Source organism: Punica granatum, chromosome 4 (assembly GCF_007655135.1).
Source record: "Punica granatum isolate Tunisia-2019 chromosome 4, ASM765513v2, whole genome shotgun sequence".
Classification (NCBI taxonomy): Eukaryota; Viridiplantae; Streptophyta; class Magnoliopsida; order Myrtales; family Lythraceae; genus Punica; species Punica granatum.
In genome coordinates this window covers 31,103,261-31,123,296 of record NC_045130.1, presented here as the reverse complement: position 1 = coordinate 31,123,296, position 20,036 = coordinate 31,103,261, and the positions used below count along the sequence as shown (strand labels likewise).

At 36.6% G+C, this 20,036-nt stretch overlaps 1 protein-coding gene across 1 annotated transcript; it reads right to left on the bottom strand.

The window, feature by feature from the left end:
* Nucleotides 1–8,167: 8,167 nt before the first annotated feature.
* LOC116202602 lies at nt 8,168–12,963 on the bottom strand. The gene is made up of 10 exons (XM_031534204.1): nt 12,808–12,963; nt 11,639–11,867; nt 11,165–11,266; nt 10,902–11,071; nt 10,683–10,816; nt 10,389–10,566; nt 9,437–10,001; nt 9,195–9,307; nt 8,836–9,079; nt 8,168–8,641 (listed from the first exon to the last, which is right to left on the bottom strand). Exons 1-10 carry the CDS (start codon nt 12,888–12,890, stop codon nt 8,411–8,413), a joined length of 2,049 nt encoding a protein of 682 aa, XP_031390064.1. The 5' UTR covers nt 12,891–12,963; the 3' UTR covers nt 8,168–8,410.
* Nucleotides 12,964–20,036: the final 7,073 nt, after the last annotated feature.

The following is a 20,036-nucleotide window of genomic DNA, read 5'->3' as shown; positions in this document are numbered from 1 at the left end:
CCGAATCAAATTGATAGTAGTTGGGGAAGTCGGTGCGTATATTGAGAGCATAAATGTATATGGCGAACCTATAAGAAGCAGCTTTATATGTTCTTTTTCGCAGTTGATTCAATTCTCCGGTTCACCAATTAAAATAGGCAAAATTGATTGGCTCAATTTGACATAAAATCCGATGCTAAATAGTGTTGTACCAAGTATGAGCTCCGGGTAGTGTTTGGTCTGTGAAAAGAATCTCTAGTATTTAAACTGGAGTGCAAAATAATAATACTTAATTTTCATTCAATTAAGGGGAATCGTTATTTCCCCTTTGGATAAGTAAACTTGATTAGTTGTGCTTTAGGTATAGCTAATTACTTGTTTAATTACTTGAAACCCAATATATAATTCAAAGTTTTATTTAGAAAAATTATTTATAGTGATAACAATAACAAATGAACTGATAGTAAACAGTTATCTAAACACTTTGATCAGATTCCCCACTATTCCCAACCACGTTAGCAGTAACCAAAACTAATATCTAAAGAGTCCATCTAAAATGATAATGTTTAATTAGATTCAGTAAGTTAGATTGTTATGCCTAGTCGTATCTAACGTATACCAGCCCATTTTATCAAATATTGTCCTACTTATTGAATATATACTTACACGACCAATATTTATCAAAGAAGAAACAATTGCAATTGGTTATACTTGCTAAAATAATATATTGGAATCAAATTTCCATCTATTCGCATGCATTTGACTAAAGCTTCTATTCAGAAACTTCTTGAAGTTGTCAGCTTGATCGAATAGAGATAGATTTCAATTGCATCGCCTTTGGTTAGGGTTTCCAATAAATATATATCAAGATATATATATGTCACTTGAATGAACATGGTATCCAATATTATGTAATCCCTAATGTACGTATTCTAAATAAACTCCGAGCAATATTGCATTTGTTATAAGCAACAAAACCGACACATACATCAATTGTTCCGGTTTCGCCTGATCAATCTACATTTTCTTTCATTCACATCTTTTTCCTTCTTCTTTTTTTTTTTTATGTCATTGGATGTCCATTAGAGAGATTTCTGCTGAAGAATTGGAGAAGAGGTTACAAAGAGTAGTCGAAAAACCAATGCCAAAGAGACAAACTCATGACCCTTCTCATGCCAAAAGCTCTCCTCTTCACATGTTCCTCATTTGGTCCCTACTTCCTGAAATAAGGGTCCTTAGCTCACACTATTCCCATTGCTTAAGCAACTCACTGAAGGAAACGAACTGATCGTCAATTACATCATTAGTTACCTGACCACGAAACGTTAAATGCAGACGAAAATTCATCTTGACTTCACACTTCCTTTCGAGAGAGCGGGGTGAATGCAAGCTCATCTATTATACAGGGGAAAACAAACAAGAAAAAGCATGCTCGATTGCTCTCTTGGAGTGCGATTGAAAATATTGGATTCGCTGAGCATTATTGATACAGGAAGAACAGATCATCCACTTATTTATAGGCCTATATCGAATTTTCTTAGTTTGAAATCCCCAAGCATGTCACTCACTCTTTGTACATCGGCATAATGTTGGTTTGACAACATTTGCATCTGATCATTATTGAAATTACCCGACTGCTTAACGGCCAAAGGAGTACATGCATGCTAAATCTCGACTGGTTCTCCTTTTGTGGCTTTCGGCATTGTCAAACCAGGTCTAACATGTAGAAACCTTAGAAGCAGTGAAACCTTTTGGTTATCCTTGCATTCGGCTGGCCCGTGGGCTTGGATTAATTTGGCCCGAATGAGAAATTTAATGAAAATATTTTTAGTTTCTAGAAAAAGTTATAATACATATAGTTGGGTCATAAAAAAAAACTTTTTTTTTTAAATTTTAGCACGATCTTTCGAAAATTGCTCAAAAAAGTATAACCTTTCATTTTAGTCTCAAATCTAGCACAATGTTAAATTTTCCGTCAATTTTAATGGTAGTGCCATGTGTCGTCACATTATTAGATGAACGGATCCCACTTATTTTAGTTAATTAAAAGTTTTCTGATTTATTTTTTTAAAAAAGAGAGTCGCTTGACGGGCTGGGGCCGAAGGAGGAGGGGGTTGACAATGGGGGCATCAATTGAAGCCATCACGTTCCCAATCGGGTCGACGACGATAACCATCGGAATCGAAGGAATCCAAGATTGGGGCAATGGTGGCCACAATCGAGGCCACCACCGCCGGCCCCCTCCTCCTTCGGGCCTTAGCTGACCCCTACCTTTTTCTTGCTTTTTTTATTTTTTTATTATTTTTTTTTAATTTTCAGGAATTTTTTTATTAAATAAAAATAAATGTGATTCACTTATCCAATAACGTGACGATATGCGACACTACCGTTAAAATTGACGAAAAATTTAATATCATGCTAGATTTGAAAATAAAATAAAAGGTAGTATTTTTCTGAATAATTTTTGAAAGGTCGTATTAGAATAAAAAAAATGTAAATTGGATCTATTAATCCATATAGTATGTATTGTCAATTCAACTATTCAACTCAAACCCACAATGACATCCTCACTTTATGTCTCTTTCTCACTTTCAACTCCTCATTTTCTCTTTAAAATTTTCAGTCTCTGACGTGATATATACCATCTTCATAGGGAGAGAAGGAGACCAATAAGCTTGGAAGCTCTCCATATATTAATATCAATGTCGGATAACATATGTAGATGCTCTCCTGTAGTATCATTAAGAAAAATAGAAGGAAATCAAAGGTCAATTTACAATTTATAGTCAAATATCTATGTTTGGTTTCCAGAGAACAAGCCCCTCCATGCATGCATGCAACTTTCATTATCATATATATAGTAGATTCAATATACGGTGGTTGAGTTAGTTGGACAAACGACGCGATATATCCATATATATATACATATATTTGCAACAAAATCATTGCTAACGTTCACTTTCCTTTACTAGATCCATGTTATCGTTAATAATTTTTTAAAAAAATCAAAGAATCGACGCACTAAATCAACGTCGATAAGAATTCAAGTAAAGATTTCTTAATACTTAGTAGCACATACCAAGTTAATAATGACTTTGGAGTTTGTAATTCAGGTAAAAATGAAAGATTTGATGGACTGAATCAACGATGTTAAGAATTCAGGTAAAGATTGCTCGATCGGCCAACACTTAATAACACATATTAAGTTAGTAATGACTTTTGGAGTTTGGAGCAGTGTTTCTTAAGCAGAAGAGAATCCCTGGTAGATGTGTTCATGCGATCGAGCAGACAGCCTTACTTGGCAAAGAGAACAAAATTGAAAATGAGAGAAAAACAACTTATGTCCAGCAACTGCACGAATAAATAATCTCCATACGAAATACAATAATTTTCTTCTGCAGGACGTAAGCGCAAACAATGTCGAAATATTAGAGGATGATGTTAATAAAGAGGTCGACGAACATGATATTTAGATTTTAATAAGAGAAATAATCGTGAGATGTATGCTGATTAATTAATTAATTCAGTTTTTGGGGGACTGAAATCTTCTGAGCACAATCAGACAGCATATAAAGACAGATTATAAACTTGTATATTATCTCATCCACTAATCACTTGATTAGTATATTTATACATTAAAATCTTAAGACGTCGATAGTTAAACGTCCGACTCGATTAATTAATTTAGTTATTCAATAAGTTTTTGACCTTACATACGTACCACACGTGTGGCGAGAAAAGCACTAGGAGATGTCTATCTATTGGCAGAAAGAACAAGATAATGCTTCCTCTTGATTTGACTAGTCTCTGCCACTCAACCCCATTGATATACGGTCAAACTGCTTGCTTGTTCTTCTACTGTATCCTATTATTACCTATGCAACCCGAATCACCTGTTCGGTCCGATCTTCGAATAATGCTGTAACATCTAATGATATGAGCCGGTGCATGTTATACAGTCGATACCTGAAAAGCATCTAAGGAGGTGATGGAGGAGGACATTTGAATTAGCCGAAGAGTATTAATTCCGGTAAAATTCTCATATGTATGACTTTTTTTTTTTCCGATGTGAATTATATTATCTGAAAATCCAACGGGTCTCGATTAATTTAGTCAAGACGAGTCAGTCCATTAAGAGGTAAATCTCTCCCAATCAGTATCATAACCTGTAGAAGTTTTCTAAAAATATTAAATTGTGTTGCCTTAGTTACCTTTCCATGCGGCTTAAATTTCTCAAATAATGCCATCTTTTCAAATTAATATTTGCGGATCAAATTAAGTTGCTAGTTAGGATGAATGCGATATTCCTAAGATCTTATAATTTTTTTTAACGCTTTTTTTTCCACATCTCAGTAAAGGAGCTGCTCATTATATCTTTAGGCAAGGATTACAGAAACAACATCGAATTAGTTGCGCCTACAAACACCGATCTAAAAGAACGGGGGTTTGCGTCCAAACTAAAACGTACCAAGTTGATCCTCATGGCGAGGCTCCTTTTTCGTTCATTTCTCCTGTCATCTTGTACTCTCTTTTTTTGATGAATTTCTTGTACTCTTTTTATTAATGAATGAATTCTCATTACTTTTCGAGAAAAAGAAATGTTAATAGGTCTTTGCCGTAATAGAAAAAGTATATTTATAGGGGAAAGGTTTGATGAGGTTTAGGTCCGCATGTAGAGCCCAGCCCAAAGACTGGATCCTTGGCCCAGTAAAATTTATTGGGCTTGGGCCTCTTCATCTTGGGTCTATTTCGGTTCCAAGCCTCAACTATTTTCTTCTTCAGAAAGCGCAATCATTAATTTCCTTCTCTTATTACCTTTTTCTTTTTCTTTTTTGAGGAAAATATCAAGCCAAAGAAACTATCAGCTGCTATCGATTCTTGACTGAGTCATCGTTCGCGTGTCATTGAACTGAAAAGTTGGAGATAGTCATAAATTGCATTAGTTTTAGTTTGCTAACGGTAGAGTTCATGGAATTTAAATTGGAATGCTTAATGTCATTCACAGAAATGATATGTTTATGTGAGAATAGCGTGCAAGGGAGTAGTAAATCCTCTTGACATAATTATAAATCCCATTGTCTGGCACTCTTCCTGCATCTTACAAAAAGCTCTCGACATGCTTATATATAGAACCCTCAATCATTCCCGATAAAAAAAAAAAGAGTCTCTATTTATTCCTATATGTTGAAGGCAAAGGGACAAAGGTTGGTCTCTCATAGAGAAGTTGAGATGAAATCTATGGGTTTAAAAAGGAATTAGGTCTAGCAATTTATTGACTTAAATTTTTAGACTACGGATAGACCTAAATTCAAGTAGGTCCATGAACTTTCGAATAAATGATATCAGAGCGCAATATAACGATCCCGGGAATCCTATGCTTGCTCACACGCGTATGCACGGGCTCACACCACGCCCGACACGAGCTCAAGGTTCGAGTGCGGTAGTAGGCCCATAGTTAAAATGGGTGCCCGTAGTCCAGTGTGGAGCACCGAACAGGCCCATTACTCAAGTGTGGCAGTTGGCCCGTAACCCAGTTGGACTACTGTAGGCCCGTGAATTTTTCAACATTATCTATATATTATCATAAAATATAATACTCTAATAATAATTATGCAAATATCGCACTTTCAGAAAAATAGAGATTTAAATTAAAAAAGAAAAAGGAAATGAAACCGGGTCAAAGTTCAAGACACGCTCAACATGTCATATATAGATTTATAGAGTTGTGTAGATGAGCTCTGGAATGGGAAATAGGAGCCAAGAGTTGTGACGAGGATTTAGGTGACTTTAGGGAACAGACACACACATGTGACATGCCCTTCCAGAAGCATCGACCGAACTACGGGTCCTTAAGATAGAAATTAATTGCGTGCTCCGATCAAGAACAACATGTACATCAGATGAAAAAAAAAAATTACGTGCTCTTGGACCGGACGGTGTATGCGGTGAAAAAAATGTCGAAGATCGAGAATCCCATTGGACCGAACATGAGCTAGCGCAATCACTTGTAAGCCAAGTTGAAGATTTTGCATAATTATTGTGTAAGGCTATGGAAACTCGAAGATACGTGCCATTGCAATTCCATATCACATAAGACTGGCCCAATCCAAGAAATATAATCTTTATTATGGGAGGAGAGATATCGTGCTTTTGTAACACTCTAAGGCCATGTGATCGACCAGTAACTCTAAGTAAATAGTAACCTCCGAACCAGCGAAATAAGAGACAATAAATAAATGCCCCTTCTTTTGTATTTAATTACAATTCTGCCACATTAGGGACCGTCGGAGCTTCCGAATTCGGAGTTTGCAGCACTGCTCCTTTCTTTTTTCTTTTTCCTTCTTGCAGGCCGGGCCAGGTCGCACCAGTCGGCCTGTCGGATAGAGAAGGGCGCCCGGACCCTTATCAAAGGAAACGGAGTGGGCCCGGCTTGAATTTTTCTCAAAATTGATATATATATATATATATATATTTGACAACAACCTAATAAAGAAAATATTTGACAACAACCTAGTAAAATGGTAAAATCATTACTAATTCTTATGTTAATGTACCATATAGGAAATAAATGATAATAGTTTTTATTCTAATTAGTAACAATATATAAATATAAAGAAAATATTCAAGAAATATAAAAGAATATTTCAATCACTTAAATAAATATTTTCATTATTTTAAGAAAATAAATAATCGTCTGTATAAACTTAAAATAATCTAATAAATTTTAAGAATCATAATCAATCTTACAAAAGCTTAACTAAGTATATCTCTCATCCAAGAGATTGGATTATTTTATCTCTATGTTTAAATTTATAAAATTTGATATATAAAATATCAGTTATAATAAAGTATAAGCAATTAATGAAATTAAAATTTTTTTATAAGATCTAAGAGTATTATTCTTTTGTAAACTAAAATTAATGATTTTATCTAAAAATATTTAAATTATGAATTGATTTCTTCACAAATTAAATTGATAATGCAATGATGCATATTTTACGAACTTTTTACTTAAAAAAATTAATATATATTTGATATATATTCTTATATTACAAGTCTAAATCTTTCGCATTAAAGTTTATACAATATAAAAAGTAAAATTTTAAATGTTAACATAAATTATAAATTAGAATATTCAAATTTTGAATTAATTTTTTAGAAATTAAATTAATTATTGCAATTGTGTATATATCACATGAATTCCTTATTTAAAGACCTTTCGATATTTTTTTATTATATATATTCTTCTATTATAAGTCTGAATTAATCGAATTAAAATTTATACAAATAAAGAAAAAAAATTTATAAAATGATACTAATTATTTTTTTCATATTTAAACTTTTATAGTAAAATTTTGTTTTAAAAATCTGCACAATTCATAGATTCAATCAACTAGTGTACATATATAAAGGTATGTCCACTTTGAATAAGTAATGAAAAACATTCAACAAATGATTATACCCTGGTTGTCAGAGTAAGGTTATACAAAAATTATTTAAACAACTAGCATGCCCTTTAACTTCTTTGCAATTTATGCTCTATCAATTTACAATTCTAATCTTACTAATGAGCATCTTCAAATAATAGGAACTAGATAATAGATAATATGTCTGTTATTCTTTTTGGCCAAGATAATGTCCCTTCCTGTAACCCCAAAAAAATGTTACGGTGTGTTTGGTTTCAGAGTTAAATAGAGTTAAGTTTTGATTTTAATTGAGTTGTAATAATTGTATTGTTGAATTATGAGAAAAAGTGTGAAAAAGTAATGAATAGTTGAAAAAAAATAATGATTGTATTGTTCAATTGTGGAAAAAGTAATTGATAATTGATAGAATTTAATATTAAAAATTAAATTGAATGGTTTAAAAAATTGAAGAAAAATGAAAAAGTAATAATTGTGTTGTTGACTTAAAAAATTGAAGAAAAATGAAAAAGTAATAATTGTAAAACTAATTGAAAACATGATTATAAAACTAAACGGAGCGTTAAGTCTCTTCTTATTCTTTTTTGGCCAAGATAATATTTCTCTTATTGATTAATCAGTATTTCTATTTCTCATAATTATGGCTATACTAAGAAAATGAAACGAATCGCTTGACGAATATTATATCATATCAGCTAAATTGATGCAGTTGCTCAGTTTCTTGCTCATCAATCAACCGGAAAGAGAAGGGCGACTACATCACGTATATAATTCACATATATCATTATATACCGCATAGTCGGAAAACTAACTTAACATATGAGATAAGATACTCCCCAGTGCCGAACAAATGGGTCTGTGTACAGATAGATCTGATACAGGGAAAAACTACCATAATATACAATCACATGCCGAAGAAATAAGATAATGTTCTCTCCAAGCCGGAGTACTTTGGCAGCAGTTTTGGCCTTATGACGTGGGTAATTATAGTCGGACTCACAGGCAGACTACTTCTTTGGACAGTTCTTGGCCTTGTCCGCTACTCGGACAGGAACCACTGGTATCGAATCCCACCACTCCTTGAGCCGCCGGTTGCCTCGGTCACTCTCTATGTGCTTCCTCATCCTCGAGTTCATAGCAAAAGAATATACAGTGACACCCATGAGGATGTATTTGAGGGGAATCACTGCCAATACCATCGCTGACACACTCAGTGCCACCATCGCTGCATCCGCATGCTGAGTCACCAGACAAGAAAGTCCCATCTCTTAGTATAAAAAAATCGGGATGTAAAGAGGAATTACTAAATGCAATCGTACTCCACACTGGTTTTTCTTTTGATTCATACAAGCAGAGCTCTATAGAACGACTTAGGGAAACATTCGTTATGTGCCAAACAGAAAAAACAATAGCTTCACATAATGGTTAGTACCTTAGGAGCCCTCGAGACGAATATCGACCACAGCTTTAGTAGTGCAATGTTTGCTGCCTGGACTACCGCGTGGACAGTTTGTAGCCCTTTCTGGGCAGAAACTATACTCTCCATCGTACTTTGCACTGAAGCTGTACAGACCACAATCTCATCTTGCCAGTGTTGGCTCCTCCTTTTCCTTGCCTGAAGCATCTTCACAACCAGCCACAGCGAGAAAGCCGCAACTGCCTTGTTAACCCACTCCCTGCAATAGGTTTTTAGACTCTAATTGAGCATATAGATAAGTTACCTAGGGGTCATAAACCAATAAAATATTCGATTTTAAATGAAACCATCAGTGTAGAAATAGATCAACTTACTTATAGAGAACCAGAATCGTTGAGCAGAGAACAGCGAGAGTAGTCAACGGTCTTTCCCAAGTTAGTGTTTCCTGGAGCCGTGGAATTGCACCTTTAAGCGGTTTTAGCAGCTCCTGCAAAGGGAAAGGGCAACTCTCTTAGAAATCACTCGGATTTCTCAAATTTACCAAGCAACGGAACTCACGAACTCTTTCTTCCTCAAAATATATATTTCAATCAATTAAATTGATTTATAAGTTTACCATGAGAACCATAGCACTGTCGCCGATCCCTTCATCCTTCAACCCTTCAACTGTAGCCTTTGCGATCTCGACCTCCTCCGCTTCCTCCCTCACCTGATTGATTGCAGTGTTCAGCAAAGAGTAATCCCCCTCGGGACTACCTGAACTTGTACCCTCATAGTCCTTGATCTCTTCCTTTACTATCGACGCAGAGTCCAACGAGCCCAATATATTGACTGTCTTCAGAATCGAGCTTGCGCTGCAGGGTTGTCTCACCCCATCCTTCTTCAAGCTGTCTGCAAGCTCCTCGAGCACGATATCACCTTTTGGGAGCTCATCGAACTGGGAGAAGATCAAGAACTTCATGGGCAAAGGGGGCGAGATTCGGAGCATTTCTCTCGCAGCATGGAGCCTTATGATGCTGAGAATCGTCCTAGAATGGACTTCCCACACTTGTGTGGGATGCTCTCCCATAAACTTGGACAGGAATCTGTGCATCAGCATGATCTCCTTTGTCAGGGCAAGCCAGTGGTCCCGTCTTGTGGAGCTTGTTATCTCGGGAAACTCGAGGATGAATCCCTCTGATCTAGAGATCAATAAGTGCAAGTTACTGATTAATGATAAGCAGATCAAGATACCAATCCTAAAAGATGACCACATCACAACCAACCAATAAGGAGTTCTCTGTCATATTCCAGAACCAAAAAAACCCAAAAAACAGAACGACGAAATGCCTCACATCACAACATGTTCCGGTTTGTTGGCTGCAGTACATGTCTCGTTTCAAGATATATCAATAATAATCCCATTTCCATTAAACTTACTTAGATATTTTAATATCAATCTCATCGATATCGTCGATCCTCTTGGGATCGTAGGTCTTCACAAATTCACCGAAGATCTATTCTCATACAACCTTTTTGATAGTCTCAATACTTCTGGTAGCACCTGACATAGGAGGAAAAATGCTTACAGTTCAGAGGATTCATAGGCCATGGCCTTGTCGAAAAGTGGAGCCCCCCAAGGGCCAGTTGCAGCTGGCTTCACAGTGCCTTCTTTGTCCTTTGAAAGGTCGATCTTGACCGCATCTTCGTAATTTATTACTCCTGATGCCTCGAAATAGAGCGCGTAATTGGTCAATGTGAGCCTGCCTGAGGGGGGGGGGGGGGGGGGGGGGGGAGCATGAATGTCCATTCTTTAGCATTAAAACTATGAATACATTTCTCAACCTGTAATTTAAAAGAAAGAAACAGATTCCTGAACAAACCAGGCCAACTTGAACTTCCGATATGCCAAACTACCCTCTGCGAGCTCAATGTGCCTTCTACGTGCAATATGAATTCATCTTCTGCTAGCTCCACACCCTTCGGAGTTTCTTGCGTTTGCAAATGCTTGATGCACCTTCGACAATATAACCAAAAGTCAAAAAAGGAAAAGGGGAAAATATCCTGCAGTGATCAGGTGAAGTTTGGAGTCGCATAATTACTGGTCAATTTCTTTTAAGAACTTATCGTATGCCGGAAAATGGAGCCTGCTTGCTGTCGGAGCAGTCAGGGTCTCGAATGTGAATCTCCCATTAACAACATCGGCGACTAGTGGGAATAAAGAGGCCAACCACACAAACGCGTCCTCCCCAACATCAGGCTCGTGATCAACCTACCAATATTCGAACACAAACACATAAATCATTGATTAAAATTTGGTGTTCCTTTTACCAGCTTCATTAATTTCAGCACGGTGAATTCTTACAAGGAGCGGCACAAGGTCGGAATAGAAGAGAGGAACTTCATCATTCTCCTGCGGTACTTTCACGAGCCTTTTCTTCTCTTCTTTCTCCTTCCCCACACACTCCTGCAAAAATCGAGAGGGATATAAAGCAGCAATCAAAATAATTGCCGATGAAAACCAGAGCGGATCAGAAATCTCAGCATAATACCAATTCAAACCCGAATTTCAATCCCCTGTGCTGAACAAAATCAATGTCATCTTAAGAACATTTCACAGAAAAGTAATCAACCAAACCGAAGATAACCAGAGTATCCCAGACTAAAGTAGCCTCTAAATGGACTGTTTTTCAATTCAATAGTTGGAGGGAAATATCTATTCATCATCAACCTAGAAGTGCATAGTCTTTAACACAAACATTGGCGATTACATGAATTCGTAACAACTGAAAGGCTGAACAACTTTTCAGGTAATTAAATCAGTGGATTAAATAAATACCATTGCAGCTTCTTCATCAGAAGAGCTGGGCATCTCCCAGGCAAGCATCATATCATAAGTCAACCGACTGAACGATCCATCAGTAAAATTTTCTCCCACTCTCTCGCACATTTTGCTCAGAGCCTTAGAGCTGCAGACCTCCACGAACTTCCTCGAGTAACCGCTCGATTCAGCTCTCCACTCGGCTGCGAACTCCTCCTCGAGTCTCTCCATTGAGGTCCCTATTTTCCTGGATCAAGCACGCAGTACGTTAAGGAAACTAGTTCTATTAACTTCACAAAGTTCCTGTGAATGGTCCCGATGAGGTAAGCAAGAACCCGAGGATTTTCAGACATGCTGCCACCTCATAGTCTACGCTTTCACAATTTCGATCCACTGTGGCTCCGATAACAGAGCAATCATAAACATTACTGGAATGAATCGAACTCGAAACCTTCCGGCTTATCCATAGAAGTTAATAAATTATCAAAATATTGCTCGGCATTATATCCGCCGTTCCTGCTGCAGGAAATCATTTTACAACTAGCATGTGCGGTTTCCGGTGTTTGGTCGACGGAAAACCAGATGCCACATAAAAACCATTTTCAAGCCATTTCTGAGCACTGCCTCTGTAGAGGGATGGACCGAGGAGGACTGAGAGTGGCAGTCACCTTCCCTAGCTAAAAATACTCGATATTCCCTCAATAATTTAGTAAATTTGACATAACTCGCTCCATAATTACTGTACACCAATAAATTGACTATTCATCCCTAGAGATCTCTCCCCTGACTCAAAATCCCGGATCCGTCCGTGCCGCTGCTGCTGCTGCTGGAGCTCTGTTACAATTGTTAAGAGTCGGCCGAACATCAAATATACACTGCTGCTGAATTCGGCCAGAGGACGAGGCCGACCAGAATCAGTCTTGGCCCATTGACCGAACACAACTCGTAATCTCACCAGAAAAAAATTATACCAACACGAATTCGAGAACATATATATTTGCCTCCCTCGTACTGATTTCGTGATACCGAAGAAGAACTCTCCGGATTCTCACATTTCGCCGAATTTTCCACATATGACCAATCAAACCAAACCAAAGGAAACCTTCTGCTGATCAATGGGAGACCGGTGAAGCGAGATCGCAACTATAAGAACAGTGAGTCAAGTGAGGTTATGGGGCTATACGTACAGAGCGCATCTTTGGACGACGTCGTTGGCGACGGCGGACAAGTGCTTTCTCTCCATCATCATCGTCGATCCTCCTCCGGTCATTCGGTGCTTTGGCTTGACTGTCTGTCGCTCTTTCTCTCTACATCGGAGAGCTCGGCGGGCGACGGTGAAAGATTAACGGAATGCATGGTTCTTCATTAACATCTGCCAGGTGGCGGCTCAGGAGGTTGCCACGTCGGACGATACATGCAACAGTCAGTGCAAACCCCGACCATACTCCGCGCTCTTCCGTTTTTGATGTGATTTGTAACTTATAATTCCAAATTAGATTTTTCTATACTGTTGTTAGTCCTAAAACCACATTTTAAGATGCAATAACTCTTGATTTGGGAGTGCTGTTGAACGAAAAGTGCTGAAATATAATTGTTGATTCTTGGAAGCAATTAAGTGTTTGGCATTATGTTTTCTGATATGCTAAAACTTTAAATAGAAGAATTAATTTTTCTAATTTTTAAAAAAAGTGGCATATAAATTATATACTTCTGTGGAGCAACTTCAATATGCCTCAATTATACACAAATTAGAAATCGAGACAATTCAAATAGCCCAATTCAATTTGGAATATATCCGTTCAATAATGTAAATAAACTTTTTTTTATGGATGACGACAACGATGATCATCAATATTAATTGGCAATAGAAGAATATTTTTTTATTGTAAGCATAGAAGAATATAATATTGATAAAACAATATCACAGTAGTTTTAATAGGTTAATATTATTATAATATGGAAATGTTCAGTTGAGAACATGCCGTGAAAGAAGTAGATCTCTCCGTGGTTGTAGCGGCCCTCTTCCGTGGTGGTGGTCTCCTGTTCTCCTTTGGTGGTCGCGCCTTCTCCCTCTCCGGTCAGATCCGCGGCAGCGAGTGGAGGCGACCAAACAACTCCTCGAACAGTAAAAGAGGCGGTGCTTCCTATTCTACTCGACCAGACCCCGCTCGACCCGCAGGCTTCCAACCCACTTGACCGGCCAGCTCAACCCGACTGCACTGCCTCTAACCAATTTGTAGCGTCCTGACTCCACGACCCCAGTGCCTATTCGATCGAATCACCCCTTCCTTTCGGTGGCAGCTTCTTGTCTTCGGCTAATCTGCCTCCCACTACGATAACATCCTTGCCTTAACACAACAATGATCTATAGTCTAATTCATCCTTCGCCTGTTTGTCTCGACTCACCGTGACAACCGCTAATCGAAACCGACCATTGTTGCCATAGCTGCTTAGTTTGTTCGTCCTAGGACTGGGCCGTTTCGGCACCTAGATGACGATCACTGGTCTGACCGACCTAGGAGGCCGTGGCTGCTTTGGTTTGATTGTCTTTGGTTTTAGGCCGTTTAGGACTGATGGATCGGTTTTTGGTCTAAAGGCTATGATCGGTGAAGGGATCTTGCATACGGATACTAACCCAATATATCCTGTCCACTCTACTTTGTCGTGGAATTCCTGCAGCGAAATAAAATTTCATGTGGATTAAGGACAAGTTTATTCTCCTTCCCGATTATTACCGGGGTCTATGATGAAAGACAACTAGAAAGTTGCGACTGGAATTAACGACTTCAAGATAGCGAATGATAATTGTATCTATTTTTCTGTAAAGTGATTTTGTTCACTTATTTTTCTTTTTTGTTTGCCGGTGGATAAAAATGTTTATTCCACTCTTGTAATACTTTGATTAGGCATTTTGTTTTGTATCCGCTTTTGCGGTGGTTATTAAATGTAATCCACTTAATCATTTCAATAAAAAAAAAAGTGTTTTTTTAAGCTGCTCATCAGTTGTTTATGGATTTTCACATTTTCACCGCAAGAAAGGAGAGAAGCGCAGTGTCCAATGCTTACCCAAACACTGGTTTTTTGCTGAACGGTGGATGCAAAAGCGATTTTGCTGCTGCAACCGTGTCCCCAAATGCACCATAAATAGTTATATATATATATATATATATAATGAATTTTCTATGATTCAACTTTTTTTTTCTTTGTGCACCTTAATATCCCGAATCGGTCCACTTTAGGGTAAAACTCTCCTAACATCGATTTGCGTCATACACAAGATTCAAACCCGAAATATTGTTTAAGGGAAACAAACGACCAACCCACATTGGTTATGTTTTTTATATTTTGCTTATTCAGAAATGATGCATCTAAAAATGGAAAATTGGGTCATCAATTAGTGTTTATTCTATGCAATTAAACGGGGTTTATTGTATAACAGAAAATAAAGTGTTTGCTTTTCGTATTTCTATCTTCTCTCATGACATGAAACCAATAATTGCAACAAAACGAATAAAAAATTTATTAGGTTAGCGAGACATAACTCTATACATATAATAAAAAACACGTACTCGTGCTACACATGGTTTCTCGTGAGTTTTTTTTGTCCTTTTATAATTTTTAAAAATATAATTATTGCTCTTAATTTTGTAAAATGTATATAGATACTTTATAGCAATTAAAAAATATTTTCATTTATAAAAACTAGCCAACACCCACGCGCTTTGCGCGTGTGCGTGATTGCATTCGCCCTTGAGAGCAAACTCGATTAATGTTTTAACAATCCAAATCATTGCACTATTTTCTTTTGAGTATCAATAGCTATACCCGTTTGAAGAGAATATCCTGAAAAAATTGTTAGGCAGCTCCAGTAGATGCGCGCCATTGCTTTCACGCCTAGGAGCAAACTCGATTGTTGCTTTAACCATCTAGATCATGGCAATATATATTGTCTTGCACATACCAATACCTATACTCGTTTAAATAGAAAAGGGCGAAGAAATTGTTAGGTGGAAATGGTGCTTGCAGATTGATTAAATCTAAACGAAATGAATAACTCTTGAGTTCGCGATCTTGCCTAGCAATTTTTTAGGCTATCCTGCTCATACAGTTATAGCTATTAATATGCATAAGGCAAATGTGCAACGATTTTGATGGTTAAAGCAATAATCGAGTTTGCTCCAGAAGCAAAAGCAATTGCGCTTGCCGAAGCCTGTGCGTGAAGGATAACAAATTTTTCTAGAATTATAATTATCAAATCATGAATGCGTAGTTTCGTCAATTTAAATTTTGTTATTAAATTATTTTGCACATTAAAATTATATTAGTCACTCAAACTATCTCCAATGGGTTTGTCTCTCCATTGTCTCTGAACTTGGTCTCACACAACCACATAGACACCATATCAGACAGAGACAAACTCTAAAAAAAGAAGAAAGATACATGTTCTAATGCAAGTCTCTAAACTCAAATCTCTGATCCGGTCTCACATATATATTATATTAATTAAATGAATATAACTACTATTATATATAATTAATATATATTCTTAATAGTTTTAATTTATTAAATTAATTAAACATAATTAAAATACAAAAACATAAAAAAATAATATTAAATTAATAATAAAAATATCTTAATTGATTAAAATAAAATAAATATTACATGAAGTTAAAAAATTACATGACATAAAAAGAAAAATACACTCGTTAAAAAAATTACATGACGAACGACAATTTGGAAAAATTACACATTGTTGCAATTAAAAAGTTACATTCTTTTTACAACCAAAAAAAATTATTGAATTTGGCTATTGAGCGGCCAAAATTTGGCCATTCAACGGCCAAATTTTTTTAAAAAAAATTTAAAGGGGAAAAAGCAGCTGCTACGTGGAACCTAATGGCTGTGCAGCTTCCCATTGGGCCGGAGCCCATCTCCGTGTAGAAGCGCGCGCTTCTGTGTTCTAGCCACGCACGTCTCGTCTCTCGTTGCCACATGAGCAATGAGAGACGACTCTCTAGCCTGACTGGAGATAGTCTCATAATGTGGGCGTGCATTCTAATTCCGCATAGAAGTGGACTTAGTTTATTTTCCCATTAGCTACTTTCTACTTAATTTTGCTTAATTGTTATCCGTATCATTAATTATATTGAGGGAAGCAAAATAAAACAGAGATGCAATACTTAAAAATATGAAATTACTTAAAAGTATGAAATTACTCAAAATTTGAGCAAATATTTATCTTTTGGGAAAAGAACAAAAACCCCCTATTGTGATTTGAGAATGGGACAAATTGGACCCTGTGATTTGAGAATGGGACAACTAACACCATGTGGTTTATTTCGTGAAACATAATAGATCTCGCTGTTAGTTTTTCGTCATTTTTTGTCCTCAAACTTTTTTTTTGCCATTATTACCCTCAAAGGTCGCCTACACCCATAAAGGATGTTGGCGACCATGGATTGGGGTCGGGTCACAAATTGGCGCCCCCCGCCCCTGAATCAACTTGGAACTCGAGTTTGAGATCCCGATCGATTCGGGGGCTAGGGCCCGCAATCAGCGACCACGACCTTAACCTAAAGATTTCTAACATCCTCTGTGGGTGTTGGCGACCTCGGTAGTGGGGTCGGGGTTGCCGACCAGGGGCCTAAGCCCCTTCCCCTTTCCTTTTTTTCGAATTTTCGGATCAAATTGCGAAAAGTTGAAAGTTTAAGGGTAATAATGGCAAAAAGAAAAGCTTGAGGAGCCAAAGTGACGAAAAAACTAATGGCGATGTCCATTATGTCTTATGAAGTAAACCACAAGGCATTAATTGTCCCTCAAAAAATCATAGGGTTCAATTTGTCCCAAGCTCAAACGGTAAGGGGGTTTTTGTACTTTTCCGTTATCTTTTTTCCTCCTCCCTACTTTACACCATTTCAATTTTTACTCTTTCTTTCTCTTAGTTCGTTTTTCCTCTCTTTCTATCATTTGCCTATTTTTCTTTTTTCTTTGTCTTAATTCTCATCCACAATTTTTAATTGACCTAATGTTTAACAGTTGAGTAACATTAAAATTCAATTTTTAATGGACCTAACTTTTCACGGATGAGTTCTGCGATTTTGAAATATATGATAATAATTCGACTTGCACTAACATAAATTGCTTCTGATGGAAGAGATTGGAGAGCTCTTTTGAGCTCTTGCAAGAGGAGTTTAAAATACATAATATATATAGATAGATATGGATAGATTAGGAGAGATGTATAATTTACGGGTATATTATATCTAGTGGTCATCAAGAGACCCTTATGCCGCATTTGGTCAATAAAATATGATATTTTTTTTACCGAGATTTGACAAAATTATTATATAAACATCACCAAATTTTCTTATCCATCTAAGTTAGGTAAGACTTAGGATATCTTATTTTATTTATTTATAATAATATTATTATCTAAGCGAAAGTTTCATGTTGTAACTACTTTTATTTTGCTATAATCTAATCTTTGGTAACACCCCCTCCTACTTATTCTTCTATTTTTACGAAATAAAAAAGAAGTAAAATTCGTATAAGTTCGGCCACTTTCTTTCCATAAAAAAAAATCTAATTTTACTTAATTAGTTACAACTATCAAATATCAAAAAAATAAATCATCATTCCTATAAATCTAATACTTTTTTTTATAAAAAATCAAAATCAAGATTGGATAAAAATAATAAAACAATCACATAAGTTCATAGCGCCAGTGCGAGAGCTAGTTTTATCAGGACATGAGCGGTAGTTTTCGTTAGATTAATTGTCACAATTTAAAAAAAAAACATTTTTAAATTAAAAGTCAGAGTAATTTTAATTTTGAAAATTCTAAACATATCTGATATATATTTTTAAAGCGAACAGATTAAAGATGAAAAATAGAAGGCAAAGCGAGAGCAAACAAGGAGAGAGGGAAAGTGATGCCGGTGGAATGGTATCAAAATCTTGCAGCAAAATTAAACTGGATCTCGAACCAGTTGGGAAAGTAGTTTCAAACTTTGAACACCGGGGGTGCAATTTAGATGATCAGCAAACATTAGGCCGCAAATCAGTAAGAAACAAAATTTCAGGGATCAAAATGTAATTTTGACTGTTAAACGCAAGTCCATTTTCCAGGAAAAGCAAGAAAAGAGAGCGAACAACCGTTAATTATTATCTCTATCCCCATCAACAGCCTTGTACATTCTTTCATTTTACGATTGTTTGCTCTTACGCCGTGATCCCTGATCCTTCAAAACCCATGTCCCCCCGGCTTTTCCTCTCTCGAAAAGTAAAAGTTGCTGGTCAGTTGCCGTCCTAGAATAATGGTCAGTTCGATTATAAAGATTTGCTCGTTTAATTACTACTACTGTCACTATTATAAATGCCCAGTGATAGTTCCAGCCCTCTAAACCTTTTCTTTGTATGTTGTCTGATCTTATCAACAACAAACATGCGAAATATGTTATAGATTAGTACTTATTATTTGCTAGCCTGTGCTGCAGCATTGAAGAATTGGATCCAATTCTCAATTTAAAATTTTGGACATACGTTTGTTTAGAAAGCAAAATTAGTTACACAACTGCTCATCAAGTTCACTTTACATGGCTTTTTTGTTGCATCTGATTTGGGAACTTCTAGTTCTGCCGTCGGACGTTATTGCTAAATAGAAATTCATTCATCTCAATGGTGTGCCCTGATTGAAGGATATCTGGGGTGGTAAGGTCCCAATCTTCAATTGGCTCGACTTTCTTCAGTCTCCAAGAGATGCCATTTCCGTGCGAATGTTTTATTTTTCTTATTCAATTTTTTCGATGGAAGAGAAGACAAATTTAAGGAAATATCCGACTCTAGATCATGAATGAGGAGTTCAGCCAGACAAAGACAGTGGACCAGTGTCATTCTCCTCCTCCATGTCTTGCGGGTGCAATGTACTGCTATATACTACCAAAGAAAGGTCGCCGACAACCTTCCCGTGGATCCCCCCGGTCTCTCTCTCTCTCTCACACATACATTTAGAGCGAAAATTGAAAAATGGGCCAAATTGCTATTATGAGAATGTTCAGGATACCACTTGCAAATATGAGAAAAATTGCATCCTAGTTGAGCGATTAAGCCAATAAGTGCTGAATGATTAAAAGTCCCCACCTACTTAGTGATTAAGTGCTTTTTTACTGACTCATTAAGTTAAATTAATTTCTATTTTACATTATTAAACAAGCTGAATAAAATTAAGTGCTGAAAAATTAATTTCATCGGGGTGTTCGTGATGTCTATACTTTCCCTTGCTCATAAACGTTTGCTTGATCTTACTGAATTTGCAGTATCGCTGGATTTTATTCATTGAGATCCGCTCAGGAGTGAACGCATTTCCGTAGTGCACTCTTTAAGTGTGACTCACTGTTCTGCTAAGATCATTGGAATT